Raw genomic sequence first — 24,270 nt, 5'->3', positions numbered from 1 at the left:
CTCCTATATAATGGTCACTGGCTTAATGACGCACCCTTTCTTGGCTCTCCTCCTTTCCCCATTTCACTTCTTGAATGCCCTACTGGTGTTTTCCAGGACCCCCCGACTCGCAAGTAAACTCTTGGTTCCTGGATTCTTGTCTTAGTGTATTTCGAGGGGCGCCTAAACTTTGATACTCCGAGCTGTCTTCATCATCTCTGGGCCGAACTTAGCCTCCTCCCAAGACGGCTTCAGCTATCAATCACTGCTGGTGTCAAGGGACCGGCAGTTTCAACTGAAGACAAACAGGCAGGGTCATGGCTGCTTCGGGGTGAGGGTGGGCTCTTCATTCCCGAGGATTATTAGTAGCCCAGAGCCGCACAAAGTAGAAATCTTGTGGAAGGTCATCATGGGAAAGGAACGGCAGAGCATGGGTCAAGAGGGGACGTCAGGTGGCAGCCGCCCCCTGGGACACCATAGGGCGGCAGTGGGTGGGACCCCCTTCCTGGGAGAGATGGGGAAGAAGAGCAAGCCCAAGCCACCTGGCCTTGCCTCTCCTTTGTCCCTGAAGGTGCACTCCGAGCCTTCTGCCTTAAAGCCCACTGCTGGCTTCTCTGCCCTCTCCCTGAGAGCCCGCCCTGTGTCTACACACTTCATGGCCAGCTTTTGAGCTCTGTCTCCCCCAGTTGAGTTTGAGGTCCATTCCTATACCACTGGCTTCAGCCCCGGGTGCTCTCCCAGGAAGGACACTCATTCCCGTTCCCGGGGACAGCCCCCAGGCAGTGGGAGACTTAAATCCCCGTGCAGTGGGAGACTTCCTGTAAGTGCCCAGCAATCAGCCCCATTCCTAAACCTGTCAAGGAGCCCTTATGCCTTTGTCTGGAAGGCTACGTCCCTGCGGAGTTCTTCGAAAGTTACAATCTGCTTTAAAACACAGCCATCCATCTTGCCCTCCATTCTCAGTCCCCTGCCACTTCAATTATTTGTTTGTTACCAGATCCTTCTTTCTGTTTAAACATCTTCTTCACGGTCTGGCAGGCAGAGCCATCCCCAAGGCACACCCCGCAGCGATCCTCCGTGGCATTGGAGCCGATTTCGTAGTCACAGCCGACCATCTGTGGGGAAGAGAGGCTGAGGGTCACCGACACGGACAGGGGACCCCACACCCGCCTTCTCCTTTTCCCCTTCACTCTTGATGAGATCGGGGCTGGGGACAGATACAGGGACAAACGGTTCCTGTCCCTGGGGGCAGCCAGAGGAGTAACCACAGCATCCACCGATGGTAAAGGCACACTGAGTGGGTCTCTGGTTTCCCCTGAGTCACAGCCGGAACTGAACACCGTTCCAAACATTCAACATCGAAAATGTCTTGGGGGGCGCCTGGGTGGCTCAGTTGGTTAAGCGACTGCCTTCAGCTCAGGTCATGATCCTGGAGTCCCAGGATCGAGTCCTGCATCGGGCTCCCTGCTCGGCAGGGAGTCTGCTTCTCCCTCTGACCCTCCTCCCTCTCGTGCTCTCTGTCTCTCATTCTCTCTCTCTCAAATAAATAAATAAAATCTTAAAAAAAAAAAAAAAGAAAATGTCTTGGAATCACAGCTGCTGGAACAGTAAACCCCCTTCTGATGTGCAAGCCTCATGTCCCCTCGTCTCTGGTGAGAATTCCCAGGGATGATGGAGTTACTCCGCCTATAAAGTGGTGGTCCAATCCCTTGCCACGCCTCCCTGGGGTGATCCCTGCCTCCTGTCTGAGCACAGCGGGTGAGCCAGTGGCCACCAAGAGGAAGGGCTGGCTCGATGCTGAGACTCCGTCAGTCCCATGAGGGGTGACATCTCTGACCTGTGGACCATCACCTGATGCTCTGCAGCCTCCTAAGACCCAGCCCCCACTGCACCTCACACGTAGCCGTATCCCAGCCATCGTGAGCTTTCTCCCGTGAGCCGAGACTGACCTCGCCCATGCTCTGGACAGGATCCCTTCCCAGGGCTCTGCCCATCGGCCCTTCTCTGTCACCTTCTTTCCCTCGCCATGGATCCTTCTCCTCAGCCAAGTCTTTCCCACCCGAAAATCCCCATGCTGGGAAAGGAGAGCAATTAAACTGGGGCTGTTCAGTAGCATCAGAAACCAAAAAATCATGACACTTAGACAGAAAGTCACGAAACACATGAGCCTCCCCTGGAGGTCTTTGTTGCTTGCTCTCTGGCCAAAGAGAGAGGGAAACTGGACCATATTCTACTAGTCAGACTTCTCTGCTTGCAAAGAAGTGTGCCTACGCAGTTTTATTTTTATTTTTTTCTCCTTCAAGGATAATTCCCTTCCTTGTTTTATTTTTTATATTTCCAAGTTTGTGTTTTAATCCCATTAGAGTTAACATGCAGTGTCCTATCAGTTTCAGGTGTACAGTAGAGTGACTGGGCACCTCCACAGAGAAGTGGTGCTCATCACATTTCCTTTCTTATTTTAGAGCCAACTCAAATTGACTGAAAGGAAGAACAGTTTGGGTTTTTAAATACACCCTCCCTCCACCAGCTGAACAGAGAATTAATGGCCGGTGACAGAGAATACCTCCATTCCTCAAACTGTCTCTTTAGGTCCAAGGATTGTGTTACGTGACCCAGTTGGGAAAAAAATAAAGTGCTAAGAGATTTTTAAAAAATTAATCATGCTAATCACAATAAGAAAAAGAAACTGTCTGGATGTGTACTCAGTGGTCATGAGTAAAATGTCAGCCCTTCACAAGTGATATGTTTACATCAAGCTTGAGCATACTCTGATAAGCCGATCCTCACAGGTCATACCCCCAGAGACTTTCATTCCTTCTCTCATTTGGGATGAGCCAGGAAATCAACTGGGAGACACAGTAAAGTGTTTTTTCAAATCTCTACCAGAAGAGGATAGATACAAATGTGAAGAATAACGTTAAGAAAGCCAGGAAAACAAATACAGTGAGCCCATCTTTCTCTCCAGCAGTATCTGTCTGCATACTTGGGGCTGGAGGTGGGGGTGGGGGAGGGAGACAAGGCATATTCACTGTCCCACAGCAAATTAGAGGGGTTCTTGTAGAGGCGTCACCTCAACTGCTTCTCCCATCAGCAGCACCCAGCACAAGCAACACTGCATCCAGTGTCTAACACGAGACCTAGGAAGACATAAGCCAGTCCCCCTTGCTGCACATAAAACATAAGGGCTCCCAGGGGAAAGCAAGCAGATGTCACTCTGCTTTTTCGTGCCATGTGCTCTGGCAAGGGGGCCCACGACAATATTGTATTTCCGCCTTCAGCAGAATCAGAGGTGGCTTTCCCGCAGCTACCAAACGCGGACAATGAGTCCAGCAAGGGTCTCCTCAGATGGGACTCCTCACATGCCTGACTGCCACTCCAATGAGCAACATTAAAAAAAAAATAATTTAAATTTCCCATTGTATAATTTCTTTCTTTAAAAAACAGCTTTATTGGGGTGCCTGGGTGACTCCGTTGGTTAAGCGTCTGTCTTTGGCTCAGGTCATGGTCCCGGGGTTTTGGGATCGAGCCCTAGGTCCAGCTCTCTGCTCCGTGTGGAGCCTGCTTCTCCCTCTCCCTCTGCCTGCCGCTCCCCTGGCTTGTATGCACTCTGTCAAATAAATAAATAAAATCTTTAAAAAAAATACCTAAGGGACTTCTGTGAGTCCCAATTTCCTCATCTTTAAAAAAACAAATTAATTAAAATTAAAAATTAAAAACAGCTTTATTGAGGCATAGTAGATATAGAAAACACTGTCCACATTTAATGTGAACAACCTGATGAGCTTGGATTTACACAAATACCGGTGAAACCATCACTTACCATCAAGGTAACAGGCATAGCCATCCCCCCCTCACAGCTTCCTTGTGACTCTTTCTGTGTGTGTGCTAAGAACATTTAACAGGGGATCTAAGCTCTCAACAAATTTTTAAGTGTACTATACGGTATATTAACCACAAACACCATATCCACAGTGATGTCTAGGACTTGGCATCTTGCCTGACTGAAACTTCATACCCATTGAACAACAACTCTCCACGGTTCCCTCCCCTCAGCCCTTGGCATCCCTGTTTTATTCTTAGCTTTTGTGAGGCTGACTATTGCAGATTCTCATGTAAGTAGAATCATGTGGAGTTTGTTCTTCTGTGAGGGTCTTGTTTCACTGAGCATAATGTCCTCCAGACTCATCCCTATTGTCACAATGGCAGGATTTCCCTTTTTTTAAAAGCTGAATAATATTCCATAGTATGGATACAACATGGTATATACCACATTTTCTTTGTCTACTCATCTGTTGATGGACATTTGGGTTGGTTTCATAGGTTGGCTGTTGTAAATACTGCTGTAATGAACATGGGAGTACAGATATTTCTTCAAGATGCTGATTGCAATTCTTTTGGATACACACCCAGAAGTCCCACGTCTGGGTCATATGGTAGGTTTTATTTTTAATTTTTTGAGGAAACCTCCATATTGTTTTCTATAATGGCTGCACAATTGTACATTCCCACCAACAATATGTAGGGTCGCCATTTCTCCACATCTTCAGCAACACTTATCTTTTGGTTTTTTGAAGATAGCCATCCTAACAGGTGTGAGGGGATATCTTATGGTGGGTTTGATATGTATTTCGATGTTCAATAGTGTTAAACACCTATTCATATACCATTTGTATGTCTTCTCTGGAGAAATATCTATTCAAGTCCTTTGCTCTTTCTTTTAATCGGGTTGTTTTTCTGCTATTGAGTTGTAGGAGTTCCTTACACATTTTAGATATTAACCCCTTGTCATATATATGGTTGCAAATATTTTCTCATTCTGTAGATTGCCTTTTTATTCTAATGATTATGTCCTGTCAGAAGCATATCCATCAATTCTTGACCCTGTCATTTGGACTGAAGTGCACACTATCTTGAGTACTAGAGATTTCAGGTTCCAGGCTTTCATCCAGGCCTCCAGCTCTGTTAGTGAATGCGTTATATGTATTCTTAGCAATTCTCACATTTTGCTTATGAGTTAACACTGTTTTACTTTGTAAATTCTCAGGGGACAGAGAAGACCTGAAATAACAACTGGTGCCAAGACCTGATCCACCTAGAATGTCATCACTGCTCCCTATAGCCCCTCGGCAGAGGTAGACAACGGAAGTCTGCCTGGTTCTAAGATGAGACTTGTTCTTAGCTGGTGAAACTCCAAGTGTAATAATGGGGCAGAGTTACGCTTCCCTGAAAAGAACAGGTAAATGATACTGCCATTTGATAAAAAGGCTGTCCTCACCATAACTTTGAAGGTTAGGATCTGGCATTCTGGAGAGAGATGTGGCCCAGACAAACTGATAAGGGGATGTTCCACAAATCACTGAAATGGCCAAAATGGCCTGGAGAGAGAGCAAAGCAGGTTCAGGACAGTTTCTGAGAGAAATGAGAGAGGGGAGCTCACGTAGGACAGGTAGAAAGATATCACGTAAGGTGGAGGACTAAACTGGGATTCACAAAGTTGATTTTTTATTTTAAGATGTATGCAGTAGGCTGAGCCTAAGAGCAGAAAGGGGTTGGGGTGCCTGGGTGGCTCAGTCGTTAAGCGTCTGCCTTCAGCTCAGGTCATGGTCCCAGGGTCCTGGGATAGAGCCCCGCATCAGGCTCCCTGCTCATCGGGAAGCTTGCTTCTCCCTCTCCCGCTCCCCCTGCTTGTGTTCCCTCTCTCACTGTGTCTCTCTCTGTCAAATAAAATCTTAAAAAAAAAAAAAAAAAGAGCAAAAAGGTTGATCGGGTCCAGGGTCCTGGGGTGAGAGGTGGATAAAAGGCTAAGAGAAGTGTGGGAACAGCTGATGCGACAGATCAAGGCATCCGGGCTGCTTGGGAAGGAAGTGAAGCCAGAGCCATGCTGACTGGGAGAAAAGGGGAGAGAGAAGAACCTGAAATCAAGAGCTGGTTCCCAGGAGAAAGGGCTGGGGGCAGGTGTGGGAATACCTGCCCGTAAGTTTACAAGCTTATTCCATGTCCTGCTTGTGATTAAAAATGGGAGATAGGGGTGCCTGGGTGGCTCAGTTGGTTAAGCGTCTGCCTTCAGCTCAGGTCATGATCCTGGAGTCCCAGGATCGAGTCCCGCATCAGGCTCCCTGCTCAGCAGGAAGTCTGCTTCTCCCTCTGACCCTCACCCCTCTCATGCTGTCTCTCTCATTCTCTCTCTCTCAAAAATAAAATCTTTTTAAAAATTAAAAACAAACAGGGGCGCCTGGGTGGCTCAGTCAGTTAAGCAGCTGCCTTCGGCTCAGATCAGGATCCCAGGGTCCTGGAATCGAGCCCACATCGGGCTCCCTGCTCAGCAGGAAGCCTACTTCTCCCTCTGCCTGCCACTTCCCCAGCTTGTGCTCTTTCTCTCTCTCAAATAAATAAATAAAATATTAAAAAAAAATTAAAAACAAACAAACAAAAATGGGAGATAGCCTGAAAAGTCTAAGTTTAAATTCGTATCTTTGATAAACAAGTTTAAGAGTTTAGTACAACTTTTTAAAAAAATGGAGAAGGGCAGCAATAGACAGTTTACCTCCTAGAACAAATTCACTTCTGAGCAAGGCCTGCTGACTCTCTTGACAATGGAATCTGCAAATCTAACAGGCCAAAATGATGGCAAATATCATCATTTCAAAATAGCTGAATATATGAATAAAAGCAAATTCAATGAATGTTTATGTGAAGATAAGCAAACATATTTTCATATTCACAAAGAAGATGGATTAGACACTGCATACATATTTTTTTCTGATGGTGTATCTTTTTATTTCAATATATGTTCAATGCCCTTTGAAAAAACTGTAGTAAATGAGTAAGAAGACTAACAAAGCTGAAAATAACCACAACCTAGATCCTTGGAAGGTAAACTGTATTTAGGCTATTAAGACAAATTTGATTTGACATAATTTTTCAGCTTAAAATCTTGCTCAATGTGGTAAAGAGAGAAAGTGGGTAATTACAGCTTCTAACAAGCCCCAACTGGTTTCCAAAAAGAGGAAGTCAAGCTGAGAGACTCCAGCTTATTCTATTAAGCTGATTTAATTGGTGTCAAGAGAGATACCCAAGATCCCTTATGTTTTGTTCAAAGCACCTGTGTTCTCCATCATATGCTAAAGATACCGTCTCTGTGCTTGCAAAGGTGTTTAGGTCTAACAGAGAATTTTAGCATCGCATTCATTTCTCAGTGATTAAGGTCCTCAGCCCTAGCTGCATATGACAATTACCTGGGAAGTTTTTAAAATGTCAGTGCTCAGGCCCCGAATCCCAGAGGTTCTGAATCAACAGGTTTGAGATAGAGTCCAGATATCACTAGTTTTTTGGGTTTTTTTTTAGATTTTATTTATTTATTTATTTGACAGAGAGACACAGCGAGAGAGGGAACACAAGCAGGGGGAGTGGGAGAGGGAGAAGCAGGCTTCCCGCAGAGCAGGGAGCCCGATGCGGGGCTCGATCCCAGGACCCCGGGATCATGACCTGAGCCGAAGGCAGACGCTTAACGACTGAGCCACCCAGGCGCCCCCAGATATCACTAGTTTTTAAAAGCTCTTCAGATGATTCTAATAGGCAGCCAGGCCTGAGAACCACTGCCTCTGGACGGTGATGGGGCTGTTTTGGCCTGAATTAGCTAGATAAACCTCTTCCCACTCTGGAGAACCGATCTAACCTCAATACATATTAATTACTTCTGGCTCTTTGTAGCTACAGTGATGATTAGTAATGAGTCTGAAAGACAATTTTGCCTGAGTTTTTACAAATGTAGAGTATGATTAGGACTTGCTTTTAACTCACCCATTCCCGGGAATTGTCATGTTGCCTCCTATGCTTTGGTCACTACTGGAATAAGTCAATAGGCAACTTCAAGGTGATAAATATATCTTTCCGGGGCAGTGAACATTTATGGGCAGGAGCTTTCCATGACAGCAATTTAGTCCAGTGGAAAAAAAATTACGATAAACATTTACAAAAGGAAATAAAATGAATTAGAAGTTTATTGTGTGTCAGGGGCTCTGTTAGGGGCTTAACATAGATGTCTGTCTTTAATCTTTTGGACACCAACTAGGAAGTTACATTAACATTCCAATTTTAAGAAAAAAAAATGAGTCTCAGCAAAATATACAGAGTTATACAATTGGTACACAACGGTATTAAGTTCAGATTCTAGAGCCTGAGCACTAATCATTGTGCTTTCCTAACAGCTAATTAGAACTTTTATATAACTTCTCCTTCATTGATTAAAAACACCTTTTCTTTAAACAGAGATTTATGCCTGGGTGTTGGATCACAAAACTTGTTCATCAGTTCCTTGCAAACTAAACGGCAAGCACCGGAAAAGAGTTCTTCAATGGTTGTGCATATAAAAGCACTGACAAATCAGGTCTCAGTCATTTCTGAAAAGGCGGAGTTGATTAATGGAGTCAGTGTGGAAAAGCTAAACAGAAATCAGAAGACCTGGCTGAAAACTACCTGTCATGCCATCTCTCTTCCTAAGGTGGATCATGTTGGTAATCAATGGAGAATTACATGTAAAAATGCTTTGCACAAAACACTACGCAAACTATTGTTAATTTCAGCTTTTTCTCAAGTTTAAGCACTCTGCTGGCATGTAACCAATAAATAATTTAATACCACAAAAATAATCAGGGTCGTCTCTTCCTAATAATTCTTCCTTTAAATTGCTTCTTCTTCAATTTTACTCTGTTCTAACGCCTAAAATGATATCACAGAAAACATCAGTAAGTCAAGAAACAAAGACCACAGCAGGAGGGAAAGCATTCAGTTCCAAACTGTTGGCTCTGATCAAAACTGTAAATTCCTGTCTCACAGATCACATATAAAAACCAGACCAATGTGAGGTTTTCGTGCCAATGTCATGAAAGCAAAAGCTTAGAACACCTGACTTCCTGAATTAATAAAAATCATGATTTTTATAAAGTTGTAGATTAAGGAAACATACCCAATACCTTACATATGCCATTAATACAGACATTTCTGCTGTTGCCACCTTCAAAGCAAGGGGTACCATCAATGACAGCATCCAGCATTTTCTCGGAAAACTGGCCATCTATGGGTCGGCAGTAGAGCTCACAAGGATGTGCTGGAGTGAAAAAGAGACAAATCCTTGCAAGTTAGCTTTTTTAGCTCAGCACCCTTCCTGCAGGATTATTTTTGTACATACTACCCCCCAAGAGTCGTTTATCTGGAGGTTCCCATCTTTCACCTTTCCTGTGACACATGCTGAAAGGCAGGCTTTTTTTTCTTTTTCCAGTTAAAGGGTTCTACAACAAATTAAATCTAGAAGATTGTTTAAAATGTTATGCCCTTTGTTATAAATGATGAGACCTTTCAATCAAACACTGAACTGTGCTTCTAAAGAGAAGGTGCGGAGCCTCTGGTGTTAACCTAGAAACGAAGTAAAAGCAACCACAGGACTCCAGACAAGCATGGCGCCTGCCCACCGTTTGCTGCAAAGTAAGTAGACCTCTAGGGAAGAGGCAGTCCCCTCCCACGGGGCCAGGTCTCTACGAACACTGCCACCACTATCATGACCCCACCACCAACGAACATCTTCCTTTGCTCTCCTCAAGTCCAAGAAGTCCTTGGACACAGATTTACAAACACAGAGAAACAGAAAGCCTGATTTTTTGCTGAAGCTGAAGCCAACGTGCTTACCGTAATGGTCTATCCCATTATGCTGGGTCCTACAATGAATATATTTTAGGGTTTAATTTTCTACTCCCTTGTGAATGAGGATGGGTTGATTTCCAGCACAAGAACTGTTCTAAAGATTTACTTAATAAAATATGTACCTATACATAGGTAAATACAGTAACCAGAAAGATAACTTTGAAAGCATAAATTGCCTTAAAAATTTTAATAGGTAATACCTGTGTATGATATGAAGAATTCATATAGTAATTTCCTTGTGAATGTTACATCTTGTTTTTTTTTTAATTGAAAAACCTGAGAATGTATTTTTCAGAAAGGTCTTTCTTGTGGGGAATCTCTTTTGGATCTGTTTATTGAGGAAGGACTTGAGTTTCTGGGGGGGGTGACCAGCTGAGAGCTCAATGAGACCAGCCATCGACCATATGCCATGGACCCACCCAGTGTGGATGCTAATACAAATACCCAGCTAACACAAAGCCAGAGTGTTCAACCCTAGGTATGGCTGCTCAAGAATGCAAGATCCATTTGGTAAAGAAATAAAAGTACAAAACACAAACATAACTAAGAGCAGAAGTTCTGGGCAAACTTGAGACAGAGGTCAAGAGCATCTGTTTAAAGCTTAGAGGACAAAGGTAAAAACAAAGGAAGCATACTGACTGATGTTATACAAAGAGCAGTGGATAAGTTGTCTGAGGAAATGAACAAAGTCAAAATGAGTTGGAGAGATCACAGCACAAAGCACCAATGGAAAAGGACCAGAAGACCCGGGGACAAAGCAAGACTTGGGATTATTGTAAACCTTTATTCCTGGCAATGTGATTAGCTCTGTCACTGCCTGAACCAGAACAGAAGGGACGTAGAGGGAGCCCCCTGGGTGCAGCTCTGCTCTCCTGGAGATGGGATCACCCATCCAGGTGTGCTGAGTCTGGGGAATCATTTCATGAAACACTGGGCTATTAAGTAGAAGGATGGAGGCAGGGGAAACACTGTTAAATAAGACTTTGATTTGAGCTTTAGAATTTGGATTTGAGATTTTGTATTTGGACACATAAAGCACAAAGAGAAAGCAGCTCTGAGTAATTCCGGAGCTTTTCTAAAGGAATTATCTGTTGCAGCCTGCTGGGAAGGGCTGGGACTAGAAATGAAGAGGCTGCAAAATTTAAGATGGTGCTCACTCTCAGGGGTTGTGTATAAATGGGTCCTCCTAGCAAGGAAATCCCCATCCAATGGCAAGTGTTGTACTGAATTCCAGACTGGTGAAGTTCCAACGGTTGCCTTAGTTTTACTCCCTCTGGGCTTGTACTATTTGACTCACTCCCTGAAGGAAAAAACTATCCAGAGACTTTCACTAGTCTTGTTTATATGGTGAGTTAAGAGGAATTTTGCTTAATAAAATAACAGCCAAGGGCGCCTGGGCGGCTCAGTTGGTTAAGCGACTGCCTTCGGCTCAGGTCATGATCCCGGGGTCCTGGGATCGAGTCCCACATCGGGCTCCCGGCTCAGCGGGAAGCCTGCTTCTCCCTCTCCCACTCCCCCTGCTTGTGTTCCTGCTCTCTCTGTCTCTGTCAAATAAATAAATTAAAAAAATTAAAAAAAAAAAACAGCCAATATATCATTTGCACACTCTTTCCCAGATCTTGTTGTGCTTCACAGCAGTGATCTCTCATTTTAACAGTCACAACCCCCCTATGGTGTTAGTTCTTTTATTATCACCATTTCATAGATAAGGCACAGAAAAATGGAGTTTCCCGAGATCTCACAGTGTGAGTGGTAGAGCTAAACCTGGTGCTTTAGCTTAGAGCCCACTCTACTATCCCCTAACCTACAGGCACAGAATTTTCTTTAACAAAAGCTCTCTGAAGTATCTACTCTTTAGGTTATTAGGCAATGCATTTATTTACAGCTCATATCTGAGGTGAGAACTTGGTAGAATTCCAGTGGGACTCCATTTTAATATTCTCTCACAGGGCTTAAATACAGAGAATCACCAGCCTCTGATTTCTACAGAGAGTGTATGTAAAATTTTAGCTCATGAAAGTCCAATATTTCCTTGAGAAAGTTACTAAAGCTTTCTGTGACTCAGTTTCTTCATCTGAAAAACGGGGATAATAATACCCACCTGGCAATGCAATTGGTGAGGGTTAAGACAGAGATCATATGTTGAGCACTCTGCATGGGATCTGGTATAACAGTAAGTGCTCGACAAATGGCAGTTATGATTGTTGTTTTCACCTCTTTACCATAAACTCTAGATGAATTCTAAAGGTCTTGGGGTTGCCCCACCATGCTATGCTTCTATCATTCCAATCTTCTCCTATAGCAGCCAAAAGACACATATTTTGTAATGCTGGTTCAGTTCTCCTTCCCACACAGACAAACCTTTCCTGAAATAGCCTCTTCTCCTTCAGATTATTCTGTTACACCACTTCTAATCAGTTCTACACTAAATCCAGACTTTGTGTTACTATTTCCTAAACAATTTCTGTCTTGTCAGTTTAGCATAAAAAATTCTAGATCCCTGCTAGATCAGCAGGTGGTTCCATGACTTTCCTTTACTGCCACTCTGGACCCGGTTCAAAGATGTTCTGCTCACACAGTAACTACTGAGGTCTTCACAGCTCTATGCTTTCGAGACTATGGATTTTACAAGCTCCTCAGCCAAGCTGCAATGTCCTCGAGGACACTTAGATCCTCTGTGCATTGACCGGCCATTATTGGCCAGCTCAGAATGTGGAGGAGGAGCCGTAAGACATGCTTGTTGAGGACTCAACTGCACAACAAAGGTGAGAATAAGCACAGTCCAGGGGATTCTGCTTCACACAGCTTGAACATCAGATCCCCAGGGATTCCAGTCTCGGCCATGACCCCTACATCTCACCCAAGGCCTCCTCGGTCTCTAGTCTGAGCAGTGGGCTTGTCCGAGAATGATATTAAAACCTCTAATGGGGTATCTGGCACAGGGTGGTTGTTTAGATGTGGCAAGTTATTACCATTAACCTTTCCCAATGAATACTAGCAGGCCGTTACCCCTAGAAAAGGCTCCTAACGCATGTTTACTAATTAACAGACATGACAGAGGTCAACACTGTTAGGGAGAAAATTTGGGACCAAGTGGCAAAGAGATCATCTCGATCCGGAGAGAGAATCAACTCAGTCATAAAACTGAACCTTGACCTTAGTGATAGAAGTCAAGGGTGTTCATTGCAGCATTAAAGGTTTATCCAGAGAGAAAAGGACGGATCAATGAAGTTGTACTCATATAATGTTGTTTAGTTTATTCACAGACTCAGTATGCAGTCACTACAAGGAATGAAGTAAGCTGTAATATTATGACATTCTGCTAATGAATAAAGAAAGTTGCAAGACTAGCAAGGTATGGTTTCATCTTGTGTGCAAACTAAAACCTGCTGTTAACAATGGTTGCCTCTAAGGAATAAGTTAAGCATGGTGGGATAGTAATTTATTTTTATTTCATTCTATTATGTACACTTGCATGTTTTTTAAGGAAACATACATTCCTTTTAAAAATAACATCTTAGTCATCAGAAAGGATGACTACCCACCATTTGCATCGACATGAATGGAACTGGAAGGGATTATGCTAAGTGAAATAAGTCAAACAGAAAAAGACAATTATCACACCGTTTCACTTATTTGTGGAACATAAAGAATAGCATGGAGGACGTTAGGAGAAGGAAGGGAAAAATGAAGGGGGGGAATCGGAGGGGGAGACGAACCATGAGAGACTATGGATTCCAGGAAACAAACTGAGGGTTTCAGAGGGGAGGGGGGTGGGGGGATGGGTTAGCCTGGTGATGGGTATTAAGGAGGGCACGTATTGCAATGAGCACTGGGTGTTATATGCAAACAATGCAAACATGGAACACTGTATCAAAAACTAACGGGGTTTTTGAGGTACTGTATGGTGACTAACATAAAATAATAAAATAAAAAAAAATAATGTCTTGGCTATCCAACGAGAACACTGGAAAGGTCTCCTTTCTTCTGTATAATAACACATCTCCATGAAGAGAGGCCCTCCTTTTAGGACTTCTTTTCATTTTCCTTATGTAACACATGACTAATATATCCTTCAAGGTCAGACAGGTTAGTTCAAGTCTACTTCATGTAAGAAACACAAATTTCTACCGAATCTAAGCACAGTGGTCCATGGAGTCTTAGGAATAATCTAATAAAGAATCTCCTCTGGCCTTCGTCTTCCATGGTGCTTTGGGTATGTCATTAGGTTGGCCTAGGACATGGGCCTCTGCAGAAGGAGACAGGAGTAGCAATAGATGCTCTTAGTTCTCCATGGTCATCATGAGTATCAGAGAGTCTATCCCAACCTCATGGATTTCAGAACATCCACAGAGTTGAGTATTTTCACTCAGATTTATTCATCTGCCCTGACACACCCTTTGGATCATAAGATTTTTTTTTTTTCCCTCTACCTTTCAAGAGCATTCAAATCCATTTATAATTCAGCTAAGGGAAGAGTCTCAGACTCATTTACTGGTGAACTCTCAGCCTCACACTGTCTGATTAATCCTCTCCAAGGAAGCTTAGGTAACTGAATGAACCTACTGAATTTTTGGTTCTGGTGAAACAGGATGGCTCAAGATTTTCGGATAATGATTTTAAGAAGTGGTCATTAGAAGCCAAAGGTAAAACTTGGTAAGAAGGGAAAAAGTATTTCTTAGGTAAAGGAAAACTTTTGATGCATTTCACATTTTGTAAGTTTGCTATTAGAGTTTCACCATTTAAAAAAATCCAGTTTCTACATTCCATTTTCAGGCAGGTCTCCATGGGTATGAGCCCCAAAGCAGTTGGCCAGGGCATCACACTTGATTGAATGCTCTGTGTCACTGTCTTAAAGCTCTTAATTTTCTTTTTTTCTTTTTTTGAAAGAGAGAGAGTGGGGTTGGGGAGCAGAGGGAGAGAGAGAGAATCCCAAGCAGGCTCCATGCCCAGCACAGAGCCTGACACGGAGCTGGATCTCGCAACACTGAGATCATGCCCTGAGCCAAAATCAAGAGTCGGACACCTGACCCACTGAGCCACCCAGGCACCCCTTGAAGCTCTTAATTTTGTACTTGAACTTGTGTCTTATAGGTGAGATCTGATGGGACAACGAAGTGTGCATGAGCAGAAGACAGGGTGATATGCACATCTGCTGTTCCTTGCCAGATTTTAAGAAATACTAAACCTTAAGCAGAAGGCATAACTTAAGATGTTTTATTGTTGTAACAAGTAATATTTAACTTAAGAAAGAAACTCATTTTAATGACTAAGCTCAGATCAGCTTGAAGGAAAAAAACATATGAAAACTTCCTTACCAAAAATCAAATAATTGCTAAGATCTGTAACTTTTGGCTGGTCTAAACTGATACATTCTTTTACTTTCTGATATGGCAATATTATAATCCCCAAATATATCAAAATATACATTAGCCAAACAGAAGAAGGCATTAAAATTAATATATTCTACAATAACTGTGGAGCTATAAAAACAAGAACAGAGCTAATTTTTTCAAACAAATTAAACCTATTTCACTGATGTTGTAGGTGAGGCTAAATGTAGTAATATTTTCTGTTTGCTATACATTTTTATGTTCTGTCTTTTGATTAATGTGTTTAAGAACTGTGATTCTACCTTTGGAATTACAACTTAAATTATTTAAGAACAATTTTGTCATAATGCTTAAATGTTTAGAAACACTTGGTTTTCAAGGATTCAAGACAGATCAGTTTAACAAAGCCAGCATTTGTCATAATGCAAACAGCAGTTGGGGCTCTTTTCCCCCCACCAGAGTTCCTTGGCCATGAGATCATCTGTTCTTAAAATAGGAACGTCATCTTAGGTAAAATTCAAAATGTGATGCCTGGTTGTTAAGGACACAGGCTTAGCCCAGTGTCTGTTTTACTGGTTAACATTTAGGCTACAGTCAGGCCTGGGCTAATTCCTCCTGGCTCTACTCTATAGTCTGAGTTTGGGCAAGTCACTTAAATTCTCTACATCTATCAGCATATCTGGATAAATTGGGTGAAAACCCTACATTTCCCCATACGATTTTCTTGTAGAGAGAAAAATCAGGAAAACATGGTTATATAACATGCTGAGTGGAGGGCCTGGCACAGAGCAAATACTGACCTAAGTCTAATATAAGCTCTCCCCACTATCAGGATAATCACACGGTTTCACTTATTTGTGGAACATCCGTTAGAAATTAGTTTCACTGGGGCGCCTGGGTGGCTCAGTCGTTAAGCAACTGCCTTCGGCTCAGGTCATGATCCCAGGGTCCTGGGATCGAGCCCCACATCGGGCTCCCTGCTCAACGGGAAGCCTGCTTCCCCCTCTCCCACTCCCCCTGCTTGTGTTCCCTGTCTCACTGTATCTCTCCCTGTCAAATAAATAAAATCTTAAAAACAAAAAAAAAGGAATTAGTTTCACTGCAAGTAGCAGAAAATGTTGCTTCCTTGTCTGTAATAGACAGGACTTTATTTTCCCCCACATGATAGGAAATTCAGAGGTAGGAGTTTACCTCCTTCCAGTCTTCCTGCTCAGCCACTCGGCAGGGAGTGTCCACTTTCTGGCTGCAGTGTGGCTGCTCTGCCCCCCCACCCCCCCCCACCGGGCAGCCGGAGGGGGGAAGGGTGAATGGCAGAAAGGCGAGGGGGTGAAGGCCAGCTCGGTTGGTACCATTAAAAACCTTTCCAGAGGCGCCTGGTGGCTTAGTCAGTTAAGCATCCGACTCTTGATTTTGGCTCAGGTCCGATCTCAGGGCCTGAGATGGAGCCCGCGTCGGGCTCTGCATGTGCACTGGGCTTGGATCCTGCTTAAGATTCTCTCTCTCCCTCTGCACCCCCACTTGCCTCTAAAAAAACAAAACAAAAACAAAAAACCCTCCCAGAAGCTTTACCCAGTGGGGCCTCCATCTTTATCTCTTTGGTCAGAATTGGGTCTCCCAGGAAGATGAGTTCGTGAGTCTTTCCATTTTCCGTCTCTTACTGTAGAGGAAAGTGAGGGCCAAGAGGGTTGGGACTGGCTTTGGGGTGTCTGCAAACATCATCCATATTATTCCATCATTTCCTCTCTTGAAGCCTCAGATTCCTAATCTGTCCAATGAGTGGCTTCTGGCTAGAAGAGCTCGCAGGTTGCTCCCCACACTTACATTCTCTTTAAAGGCTGTTTCTATTGAAAGCCCAAGTATTACTGTAATAAGCTCTGTGCACACCACCCAGGCCCCCGGATGTGGGCCTTAGCCCTCCAGCTCGTGGGAGCACCGCCTGCACTAGCCCCGAGCTGTCACCGTGGCTTAAGAGCTTCCCCACCCAAGGACACTCACTCCGTCCCTAGGTAGACCACACCCCGTGACCGGTGGAGCCGGGGCATAAGATCCCCCCTCAACCTGGCAACTCTGAAACTCTGTGCTGGTTGCAGAGCTCCCCGTGGGGTGGGGTACAGCCTTTGCTGAGCTTGCACTGCAGCACAGCCTCCCCCCTGCACACTCCCTCTGCCTTCCCTCTCCTCTTCTTCCACAGCTGCTGAACTTCCTGCCTGCTAGTGCCGGTCTCGGAACCCTAACTGCAACAATTCCTGAAAGATGTTCCTGAACGATCCTATTCCACGAGGAGCAGATGTGGTCTGACTTCGTGTCAGATCCCCCACCTTTGCTGGAAACCTCACTGGCGTCAAGCATCACTAGGGCTTAAATATCTGGAAGCAACAACTAAAAAATTAGCCTAAATGAATTTGGGCTAAATTGGGTGTTCCGAGAAAGAAGAAAATCTAAAAAGAAAGATTCCAGGAAAGTGATGACATTGAGACCAGGCTCTGGTCATTTCCTAATAGAAGATGCAGGATATAAACACATTTCTATTAACACAGGCTAATAAAGTCCCTGAGAACCTACATAAATTAGTTTCAATCTATATTTATATCAATCTATCATCTATCAGCTTTTTTAAATTTTATTTTATTATGTTATGTTAATCACCATACATCATTAGTTTTTGATGTAGTGTTCCATGATTCATTGTTTGCGTATAACACCCAGTGCTCCATGCAGTACGTGCCCTCTTTAATACCCATCACCAGGCTAACCCATCCCCCAACCCCCTCCCCTCTAGAACCCTCAGTTTGTTTCTCAGAGCCCATTGTCTCTCATGGTTCGTCTCCCCCTCCGATTTCCCCCCCTTCATTTTTCCCTTCCTACTATCTTCTTCTTCTTTTTTTTTAACATATAATGTATTGTTTGTTTCAGAGGTACAGGTCTGTGGTTCAGCAGTCTCACACAATTCACAGTGCTCATCATAGCACATACCCTCCCCAGTGTCTATCACCCAGCCACCCCATCCCTCCCACCCCCCACCACTCCAACACCCCTCAGTCTGTTTCCTGAGATTAAGAATTCCTCATATCAGTGAGGTCATGTGATACATGTCTTTCTCTGATTGACTTATTTCGCTCAGCATAATACCCTCCAGTTCCATCCACGTTGTTGCAAATGGCAAGATTTCATTTTTTAGCTTCTTAGTCAGACTTATGCTTCAATTCCAGCTGTATTATGTAAAATCCTGTCACCATGAATAAGTTATCGTCTCCTCTGAGACTAAGCTTCTTTACCTCCAAGGATGGGAAGGGGGTAAGTGAGAAAATATAGAATCTCATGCTTATATAAATACTGGCTCAGAAAATGCAGTTGATCATGGCAGCTCTTCACACTGGTACCTACATGGAAGTGATCAAGGGGAGTTTGGATAATTTTTTTTTGTCAGGAGTGCTGGAAAAGAAAATGTCTATCTTGGAAAGGAAGTTGATCTAGATTAGTAGTTTTTAAATCTTTTAAGCAGAATAATTATTTTTCTTTTTTCCAACAAGATCTTGCAAATAAAGCAAGGATTTAAAGTCAGGATTTTATTAAGCAAAATTTTGTAAGTTCAAGGATATAATGGCTAAAAATAAGTCAGTGGGATCGAAAGAAATTATTAAGATGAAAAGGAAATTTTGAAGTCAAGTTATGGATGGCAGTTACAGACTTGATGGCAGCATCTAATTTTTTTCTGAGTTTTTTGGTTGCACAGTATTGAAAAATCTTGACTCATACAGGAAAACAGTTACAAATAAGAACAGTTTAGAGCAACTCAGCCTGCAATCTCAGGATATTTCTCAATTAAATTGTGTTGACAGGAGACTTTTTTTCCAAGATCTGCAGAATGCCAAATTAATTTGACTGTGTAAGTCAGTGCACTGGTGGTCTTTGGTATGTTAAAATTTGAAATATAGTATTTTTTAGTGTAAGCATTGTTCTTTATTGCACTTTTATTTTTATTTATTATGTTCAATTAGCCAACATCTAGTACACCATTAGTTTCTGATGTAGTGTTCAATGATTCATTAGTTGCGTGTAACACCCAGTGCTCATCACATCACGTGCACTTTTAAAGACTAGTTTAAAAAGTTTTTTGAAAAATGAAACTAGAATCAAGCATTTTTGGAAGCCCTGGGATTCCATGGAATACTACAAGATTTGATGGAGATTCTATGCTTATTCCAAATGTTTAAATCTATGATTCTTCTGTCATTGGCTAGTTAGCACATCTGCCAAAGGTCACTCCCCAAGACACTTCTCACTGTCCACTGAGTGGGTTGAAAACCCTGCTGTACATTTGCTTTATCCTCTGGTGACTTCTAATGATAAGGCTGGGAGGGTAAAGTGCTCCATGCCTGGCACAGAATTAATGCTCCATTCCCAGTTGTTGACGTGAACGACCTACTTCTCACCACCAGGGGTGCCCATCAACCAAGCAAATAACAACTCCGCAGGTTAGAGTTTAATGAGGGAAATAAATCAGTGTGTTGGTCAAGGTGTTAGCTTTCTGGATTAGCAGCTAAGTTACTATGCTTCAATAATGGCTCCTGAGCCAGCAAGAAAGCCACGAGGACGGAGGAGGGAGGCTTACAGCCCAGGTGGATAGTGAGTTCAGCAGATGGCACTCAGCTGAATTCCCTCCTCTGGTTTACACAGCCTCAATATCAGTGACAGATGCAAAACAATCCCTCCAAAGTGAGTGAAGTTTATGTCCACTTTTATGACTCATTTCTTTGGTACCTATTGCTCTGCTATGCAATATGTAGGCATACAGCAAACTCTTTGTAAATAAATGAAAACCCAAGTCAAATCAGATCTCCTTATTCTAGGTTCGGCTATTGGAGCTGTCAGAGTTCAGCTCAAAGCCCCACCCTGCATCAGACAGGAGGCGGACCCCAAACTAAGCCCCTTTCACAACGCTGGGGCAGCTATGCTGTCTTAATTCTGGAAGGTTGCTCATTCGGGGTCTACAGTACTACTATCCCAAATAATTCCAACAAAATAGAGAATGTCCAAAATATAAATACAGATAGTACTGACTGGATGTACCTTTCATCATTAGTTAGTTGTGTGTGTGTGTGTGTGTGTGTGTGTCCACATGAGTATATACACATGTTCTGCTGTATTCAAATGCCTGGGTCAGGAAGCCGAATTGCCCCAATAACCAAATGACTCACTCCCCTAGAGCATGAATGATGATCAGCAGTGTGGGAGCAAGGAGCAAACGTTGCCCATGACAACCAAAAGCCATCAGGGTATTTCCGAGACCCAAAATGGCAAAGCACTATTGAGTCTTATTGAGTTTTTCTTTCAAAAACAATCGACTCTATAATTTTTTTAAACAGTCCAAATATGTAATTTTCATTCACACAATTCCTCTTGTGTTCTATCATACTGAAACTTCAGAAACTTAAAAAAAATCATGAAAATTTTGCTTATTCTTTACTCCCTTGACTCAAATTTCCTTAGCTCAGGAAAATCTTTTCTGTTTCATTCTCTACTTGAATAATAACACATTGCACAGATATTTTTGGATGCTAATCTGTACCTAATGGTTGATGATTCTTCTTCAGTTTCAGAAGAGAAGGTGTAACTGGGAACTTACACAGGGGAAACACTGTCAAAGCTGATGTTCCATTCATTCTCCAGCTCAGTTGTGTCCCCATCTCCAGATGTGCATCCTTTAGATGCTTGATTTTACTTTTTACACTTCTTATACTGTCCTGTACATACAAAATATTGATTTCTGGCCCAGTGCTGGCTCTCATTTATTTCTGATGAAGGCATTCCTACCATCCTGTTTTTCCTTGTGCTTTTCCTCCTGTCAACTGGAATGACTGATTGTATTTTAAATGCCTTCCCTGTTCCTTCTTGCAGTAGAAAGACCTCTCATGCTTAACAATCATCAACACTTCCTTAGCAGTCTTCTTTGAAGGGACTCCAAACCTACAATGACCTTCTCTGAATTTCCGCCAAAATTACAGTCAGTTCACACACTCATCAAGGAGCACTTTGATCAGCAATCCAGCACTGAATTCCTGCTTGCCCCACTGACTGCTTAGCTGCACCTCCGCTGTTCTGAACTGAGCCACCATGTTTGATAAGTGTCTCTTTTATTTTCCACAGAACCCTTCAACGTGTACTGATCAACCTAACCCAGCCAGCGTTTCCACTTCTAAGATCTAAAACTCCTCCTGGTGCAATTCACTCTCTGTGGAGCTTGGCAGGGCATCCCAGACACCCTGACGCAGCAATCTGCTCTCTCATCATGGCTGTGGCCCCACCTCTGGAATATACTGTCATAGCTCCTTACCTGGATTAAAAACTGGAAACCAGCGGTAGAATTCGTTCTTGTAGGGAACGGTGTCAAACTCACTGCACTGCATCTGCCGGAAGGTGGGCGTGTCCGGGCGGCAGGGGTGGACGTTGCACAAACGGTAGCGCTTCCTTTCCCCGGTGCAGTACTTCCCGCCAAACTTGGGTCTACGCAGGACACAGACAAGCTGTTCGTTTCCTTTCCTTAGAGGCTACCATTTTTCCTTCAACATTCCTTGCCATCTGGTCACGCCTGTTCTTCGCCAAACCACGCCCTGCTCTACCCTCAAAACTCACCTTTTACCTAAATTCTTACAATTTTATACATTTTTTGGCTGTTGCTGTTGCCCACGACCATTCAGGCCCAGGTCTATAGTGGCCTAATTTGAAACAGCGTGTGTATCTTTTCTGCTTGTATATCTTCCCGGCCTCTCAAACTCAAAATATTTTTAGTATATGTGCTGCCGAAGCGAGCACTCAAACTCAAAATATACGCCGAGAAGGGATACATCATTTTCCCTCCAAAATCCGCTCCTTCTCTAATTCCTGTTTAGCAAGTTAAAAGTGGTCAGACTGCAGAAGCCTCCATCCTTTGCCTTCCTTTGACCCCATTGTCCATCAGCTGCCCGATCATCAGTCATGTCTTTGCATTTGTTTCCTCCTCCTCATTCCCACAATCACCAAACTAGTCTAATCCTTATCTCTCCTCCTGTCTCCCCTCTGCCCATCTTTGCCCTCATTCAATCTACTCTATGCACATCTGGCTAATTTTTATGATTACCTTAATTACTTTAGTTTCTTGTTTAAAAACCTTTCATGGCACCCAATGACCACAGAACTGAGTCCAGCCTCTTCAGCTTAATATTCAAGGCCCTCATGATCCTGACTTAATTCATCCTAACAACCACTTCCTACCAATGCTTTCAGGACCTAGAATAATGCTATATCTCCATTATGAACTCTTCCTGGATTTCTGCCAGAAATACACTCTTTCTCTTTTTCAATGACACCTGATTGTACCTACTAGATGCACTTCCTATACTTACCACTCCAAAACACAGTTCACTGATGATCCAATCCAAGCTCTATGTCATCTATGGTCTCTAAGTCATACTTTGAGTACAGAAGGCTCTTAATAAACATTCAATCAATAAATAAGTTAATCTTATTTTAGAATAATCCTTCTCAACCTTTTATTTCCTTTGCAATACACACAAGGGCAATAGCAACCTTCCCATCAGGATCAATTATTCACTCAAAAAGGGAGGAGGAAATATAGCAGAACTGCTGTCACAGAAGAGGAGGAACTCTCTGTCCTTTAACAAAGCTCCAAGCAATCTATGTATGTCTTCTTGTCTCCACCTTGCTGCATCTGAAATCAGGAATTGTGTCTACTTTTGCAATGCAGCATAATGGGCTCAAATAGCTTAGGGTTTGAATTCTGCTTTACTTTGTATTATTAGTTAGATGATTTTGAACAAGTTATCTTATTTCTCTGGGCCACAATTTTTTTTTATTTGTGAAATGAGCATAATAGTTCTTATCTCACAAGATGGGAGGACTAAACGAGACAATGCATAAAGATTTAGTAGAGTAGCTAACACAGGGTAAGAGTTCAAAATGACAGCATTGTTGGATTATTATAAATAATAATCAACAAGTATTTATACAATGTACTCAACATCATTTCCAGGGAGGACAGAGTCCAAAAAAAGGTCAACCCATGCCCTGTGTCTCCTAGAAGCTTATAATCTTGAGGAGAAAAAAAAATCATCTATATAATAAATAAGAGAAAATTTAAGAGCAATTATGTATCCCTGACTGTAAGTACAATGTGAGTTTGAAGAAGGAAGAGAATAGTGGAAGTCAGGCTGATTGGAAAGAACTCACGGAACTGTCCTGGAGAATGGCCTTAAAGGATGGATGGAAGTGGCTTCTCAGTGAAAAGGCAGAAAGCATGCAAGTGAGCAGCCTAAATGAAATAATATTCTAAAGGCACGGGAAAGTAGGACATCTTCCCAAAGTGCCCAGCTGACAGAGAGCCAAGATTTAAACCCTTATCTGCTTTAATCCATAGCCTGAGCGCTCATCCACTGTTTTATTGCCGGACCATACAATCTAGGGGGACAGAGACCTCAAACCTTGGCAGTCGGGTTCATTTCTGGTTGCAGTTGTACTTCTCGTGAGGTTCTGCTATACTTTGCTCTCCTTGAATACCTATGAGATTTTTCTATACTTCCCTCCCTCCCTTTCTCAATGTGGCTTGAATAGGCTTCTGTTCCTCGAACATAAAAGAGCTTTGACCAAGACAGTTCACTTTCACTGACTCCATGTAAAAGGTAGTAAGAATTGTCCATGATATCTGAGGTTAGATTGGTTTTCTATTCATGATGATAGAGTGACACTCTATGACTCAGCACCTCTCCAGTTCATTTCCATCCAACAAACATCACTGAAAGCCTTTTACAAGCCCTGCTGGCTTCTCACTAGACACCTGACCAACATCAAGGGTAGAGTCTCAATGTCAGCTGATCATGCACTGGCCTGAATCTATAACCTGAAGCACACAACTGAATCTGAGGCTGTTTTTCCATTGTCATTGTTTTCAACAAACTTAAGCAAACCAGCTACGGAGATCAGACTTGGTCACTCACCTGAGAAGACTCTATGACAAACTGTGGTCTCTAAGATGGGTGTTAGAACCATTTTTCTCATGAGGCCAAGTTAGAGATTCATCCTACAGTTCCTCAACAAAGATGTCCCTTTCTGACCACCACAGATTACTGACCATCCTCCCGAGAGGCTGTAGACAGCGGTGACTGAATACAGAGCACTAACAATAGGTCCCAGAGCAAATCGCCTACATTTCCTGATCTCTAAAATGGAAATCATATTTCTTATCACATGGAAATAACCCATAAAATGA

At 43.0% G+C, this 24,270-nt stretch overlaps 1 protein-coding gene across 3 annotated transcripts in view; it reads right to left on the bottom strand.

Moving 5' to 3' along the window:
* The window catches only part of ADAMTS12 (ADAM metallopeptidase with thrombospondin type 1 motif 12), a 298,641-nt gene that overhangs the window by 69,160 nt on the left and 205,211 nt on the right, over positions 1 to 24,270 (bottom strand). For 2 of the 3 annotated variants that reach the window (XM_045862685.3, XM_045862677.3), the window contains exons 12-14: positions 21,343 to 21,512; positions 8,952 to 9,085; positions 974 to 1,094 (exon numbers count right to left, since the gene is read on the bottom strand). In XM_045862685.3, coding sequence (XP_045718641.1) covers positions 974 to 1,094; positions 8,952 to 9,085; positions 21,343 to 21,512 — 425 coding nt within the window. Of the gene's footprint in view, positions 1 to 973; positions 1,095 to 8,944; positions 9,086 to 21,342; positions 21,513 to 24,270 lie in introns of all 3 variants that reach the window. The other variant, XR_008505101.2, reaches the window with a different exon arrangement.

This window comes from Mirounga angustirostris, unplaced genomic scaffold (assembly GCF_029215605.1).
Source record: "Mirounga angustirostris isolate CCGP_5_RB_7025 unplaced genomic scaffold, mMirAng1.0.hap1 SCAF_7, whole genome shotgun sequence".
Classification (NCBI taxonomy): Eukaryota; Metazoa; Chordata; class Mammalia; order Carnivora; family Phocidae; genus Mirounga; species Mirounga angustirostris.
Note: the sequence above shows the minus strand (reverse complement) of the source record. Positions and strands in the feature narration are given on the sequence as shown.